General features: G+C 38.6%; 1 protein-coding gene across 1 annotated transcript; it reads left to right on the forward strand.

Moving 5' to 3' along the window:
* Positions 1-251: 251 nt before the first annotated feature.
* Positions 252-3,737, forward strand: LOC121938182 (acyl carrier protein, mitochondrial-like). Its single transcript, XM_042481458.1, has 5 exons — positions 252-453; positions 1,672-1,791; positions 2,033-2,120; positions 3,256-3,368; positions 3,468-3,737. Exons 1-4 carry the CDS (start codon positions 283-285, stop codon positions 3,345-3,347), a joined length of 471 nt encoding a protein of 156 aa, XP_042337392.1. The 5' UTR covers positions 252-282; the 3' UTR covers positions 3,348-3,368; positions 3,468-3,737.
* Positions 3,738-4,917: the final 1,180 nt, after the last annotated feature.

Consider the following 4,917-nt stretch of genomic DNA (forward strand, 5'->3'; position numbering starts at 1 on the left):
GAGGGGTCCGTTTTACTTCCGAAATATAATTCCGTTATTGATTGCTCTTCCCTGAGCTGGATCCAAGCTCCTCAAAACTTTTGAATTTTAGATTTTATCGAATTCATTTTTTAATAATTACATACTTATTTCTGACGTCTGTTTAGTAAAACAACATTAAAAAAAATAAAAATTATAAATTAAAATCACATCTTGAGTTGTGCGCATGCGTACATCGAAGCCCTTGACCCCTTCTTCTTTTTCCTCGCGGTGCATGCTGGGAATCAGCAGTCATTCTCCGTTATGGCGGCTCGTGTCCTGCTGCAGTGTGTCCGCACGCTCGCCCGGCCCTCTCTGCGGCTGTCCTCGGCTAACCTGGCCGTCAGAGCCGCTGCCGCCCCGGCAGCAGCTCTCCACCGACCCGTCTCCTTCGCCGCAGCCAGCCGGAGGACGCGGTGGCTCGCGCAGAGCCCGGTGAGTCTCCGGTAACATTGAGCCGTCGTGGCCTAACGTTAGCGCCGCTGCTGTGACCTACCGACGCCTTTCAAACGGGACCGGATCAAACGTCCCGCCGAGAGCCCCCCAAAAACACGCGACATGTTTATTTTACAAAGAGTTAAAACGCGCGCGTGTGTGGTAATCTGCCCGGAGTCCGTCAAACTTTAAATCGTCACATTTTCTGTTACTCAACAGCCATGTTTTGCTTGTTAGCTAACGTTAGCTAGCTAGTTAGCAAAGTCCACTGACACATTTATGTTGTTTTCTCTTCTGAGATCTGCAGCCTCACTGTTGACTTAAACTTAATCTCCTCCTAAAATTACAAAATATTATTCCATCTGAGCCAAGAGGCAACGATGCTTTGGAGATAAACGCGGTGCTTGTCTAGCTGAATCGTGTTTTGTGTTGTTTATTGCTGTTTGGAGAGTTTAAGTATAATAACTCGCAGTACACAGTAAGGATGATGTCACGTTGCAAGTCATGTACTTTATTATCTTGGATATGTTAACAGGTTTTCTGTGGATCCTTGCAAAGTCTTATTCTATTCAAAAATCTAAAGATAAGTGCATAATTGGTTTTAAAATGTATTAAATTAAGCTTGCAATAGTCTTGGAAATGCCAAGACAGACGTGGTAGGATTTTATTAACTGTTCAACACTGAAAATTTCTTTCAAAATCATGAGAAGAAAAGTTTACCTGAAAATTAGCAACATGAAAAAGGAAAGAAAAGTAAAAAATGAATGAGTAAAAATCCTTATAAAATCCTTAAATACACTTTTTCGTAATACTATAATAATTAGAAATTGTTTTTTTGTTTACATTTCCCCTGTTTTCAATGCAATTTTCTAGTAACTCTGCCGTTTAAGAAGCTTAAGTGAATAAATAAAGTGATGTAAGAGCTGAAGTCATTTGTTAAGCTTTGTTTGGGTGGACCTCATCTCGCTTGTCTTTGTACTCCAAAAGAATAAGACGTTACTGTTGTGAGTCCCGATGGAGATTAATGCATAAATAGCAAAACAGTTGTGTGTTTAAACGTTCACTCTCGAGCTACATTTTGACCCACAGATGTGAACTGAGCATAACTGGCTTTGAGCTATTTCAGGAGCTGGTGCCTTTCTCTGGTCACCACCTTTTTGTCCTCCATGACCTTCATCCTCCTCATCATCCCTGCTCCTGACTCCTCTTCCTCCTCAGATCCCCTCAGTGGGCGTGTTGTGCCGACAGTATGGGGACCTGCCTCCCCTCACCCTAGAAACCATCAAAGACCGCGTCATGTACGTGCTCAAGCTCTACGACAAGATCAACCCCGAGAAGGTGAGAGCGAAGAAAACGCCCAGCCGACCTTCTGCTCGCTTCAGCGTTTAAAGATGCTTGTGTCGTGTTTGTTACTTAAAAGGTTACACGTGGGAATGTTTTTGTTCCTGAATGTTAATAAATCCATAGAAATCTTTAATCTTAATGATTTCTTCTAAACATTTTTTTTTTTTAAATTGGAAACGACCTGGGAAAAAAAGTGTCAGAATCACTTCAGTCCGTGTTACTTTCTGCTCCACAGCTGCAGACGTCCTCCCACTTTATGAAAGACCTCGGTCTGGACAGTTTGGACCAGGTGGAGATCATCATGGCCATGGAGGATGAGTTCGGTGAGTCTGCATGCTGTGGAGCTGCTACTCCGTCAGGGGTTAATGGAAAACTTCAAACTGAAACTGTCTGTCTGCACATTTGCAAAGAGAGCTTCTCTGATTTGTGCACAGTTTTCTAATTAGACTTTAAACGGAGAAACGGGCTATTCGGCTGGTTGAATCACTGATTTCAGACACAATCACGAATCTCCTAAACATCAGCTTTTCTCTGTTTTCTACAGCATGACTGTTTCACTTTGACGACGCATTTTTCAGATTTCAGTTTATTATTGTAAGAGGTCTGAAAATAAAGCTGCAACAGTTAGTTGATTCATCAGTTAGATGATCAGCAGAGAAATAAATCTGCAAACTATTTTGATAATTGATAAATCATTTAAGCTGTTTAAGCAAATGTGCCGAAAATTTTCTTAGCAGCTTCTCAAATGTGAAGGTTTTCTGTTTTTGTATGTTTTACTAAACTGCTTTATACTCATTTGTGAGTGCTGACGAATTGTTATTTCGTGATTTTTGGAATTTCATTCATTATACTCGCTAGACATTTGAGTTGAGACAGTTTTTTTTGTTTTTGCTTTATGTCATTGCAAAGTGAATATTGATTCATTTTTTGGCTGTTGATTGGACGGAAAATGATACGTGATAAACTCAAGAATTAAAAAAAAAAAGTTTTTTGTAACATTGTATCGACTAAACAATTAGAGAAAATGATCTGCAGATTACCGATAATGAAAAAAGCTGTTGGTTTCAGCCCAGAGCGAGAATTTACACTAAATCTTTAAGTTCAACTAAAAAAATTAAAAATGAGTTAAATTCGGAGATGGATGGTTTTTAATTGACTTATGAAAATGACCAGATGTTCAGGAAAATTCAGCGCAATTCTGCCTTAAAAGCAGTTGTCCTAAATCCTGACTGTGTTCCTGTTTGTCCTAAAAAATCAGAATAAACCCAATTTTTGATTCGTTTTAGCTTAATCAACATTAAATACGGATCGTCGTGAAACATGCACCTGCATGAATTCAGTCTTTTTTTGTCTGTGAATTAACGAACAATTACACACTGACGCTACATTGTTGAATTAAAATAATAGAGACGAGTCTGCTTTTCTAGGATTTTTTTGTGTTCTGTGTTTGTTCTGCAGGCTTTGAGATCCCTGACGCGGAAGCAGAGAAGTTGATGAGTCCTGAGGACATTGTACAGTACATCGCAGACAAGAAAGACGTGTATGAATAATCCGCTCTTTAGTTCACAGAGGTAACGCTCTTTCTCTCCTTCCTCTCTGATATCACACATTCTGTCGTTTCGTCTTTTGTTTCTGTGTAATCACTCACCAACATTGTTTCTTCCTTCCAGAGAGGTCGACCCCCGCGTGACCCCACAGGAAGTTCGTTTCCCACTTCCTCCTCGTCAGCTCTTCTGTCCATTACGACACCGCTGACCTCAGCTGCCGTGTCTCGTGTTTAACTGTATTTAAATGAACATGTGCTTTAGGAGCTTGGAGATAAAAACATTAAAAAAGGTTATATCACAGTTTCGATTTTTTTTTTCTTTGCTGACAGTTCAAAAATGTGGTTTCGATGTATAATTTCACATGAATAGATCAATAAACACACATGCTGTACAGTTCTGTGTCTCCCTGTTGTGATATTTATTCCCGTACAGGACAGAAAGAGCACGAACGCCACGGAGTCGAAATGAATATCAGAAAGAAAGACGTGATTTGAGTTTAAATAAGCGAGTCTCAAGTCTGAACGTCACAACTTTTTCTAAATCCACATATTTCAAGGACATAAAATCAAAACTTTTCCATGACCAGGACCCATAATAAAATACTCGTTACATATAGAATATGAGTAGTTTTGAGGCGTAGGCAATTATGGGATCTCTGCTAATCACGTCAGATTCAAACGTGACTCCTGCTAGCTGTAAAACACGCAGGGAGAGACAGAACGCAGAGATAAATTAGGAAACGCATGACAGCAAACATCACGCGGCGGTATATATTAGAGCGATATTGTGCGACACTGAAGGTTATCCACGATAACGAAAACAGTTTCATCACAAACAACAAAATTCCATGACTTACCCAGAAATTCAGGATTTTACCATTTCAATGACTTTCCCAAGGCCTGGAAAACAACCTTATGAAATTCCATGTGAACAAAGAGGATCTTCAGTGGTTTCATAATATTAACCCTTTGAAACCTGGGTATTATGATCAAAAACATGGGAAAAAGGCAATGAGCAACTTCAGAAAAAATGACTCAGAAATTAGAAAAAAGTACCTGAAAATGAACAAAAAACAAGTGAAAAAAAATGAAATGACCTTTTTAAAAAAAACCCGTTAAAATTTTAATTCTTTAAAATTATTTAAATATAATTAAGATAATTATATCGTTCCCTGAACATTTTCCCCTGACTTTCTCAATTGCAATTTGCAACATATTTTTTTATCAGGTTGTTGCTCATTGCCTTTTTTTTTCCATGTTTAAAGAATTCAAATTTGCTCAGGGTTCAGAAGTTTAAAAACTTGTATAAGGTGTCTGAATGCAGTACAAAAAAGTGATATTGTTCCAGGTGTCAAAGGGTTAAATTAAAAGAAAGAAAGAAGTTCACATTAAACCAATGAGCTTAAAAGGGTATTTTTGTCGTTTAAAATATCTAAACTGATCAATTGTATTTCTTGGAGCTGAAACCGTTTTTTGTTAGAAAAACATGATAAAATTACACGAAAACATTACATCATGTGAAAGGTTACAGATGTGACTGCGGCTGGGCCATGTGGAGAAAACCAAATAAAACA

The sequence above is a fragment of the Plectropomus leopardus genome, unplaced genomic scaffold (assembly GCF_008729295.1).
Source record: "Plectropomus leopardus isolate mb unplaced genomic scaffold, YSFRI_Pleo_2.0 unplaced_scaffold28722, whole genome shotgun sequence".
Taxonomy (NCBI): Eukaryota; Metazoa; Chordata; class Actinopteri; order Perciformes; family Serranidae; genus Plectropomus; species Plectropomus leopardus.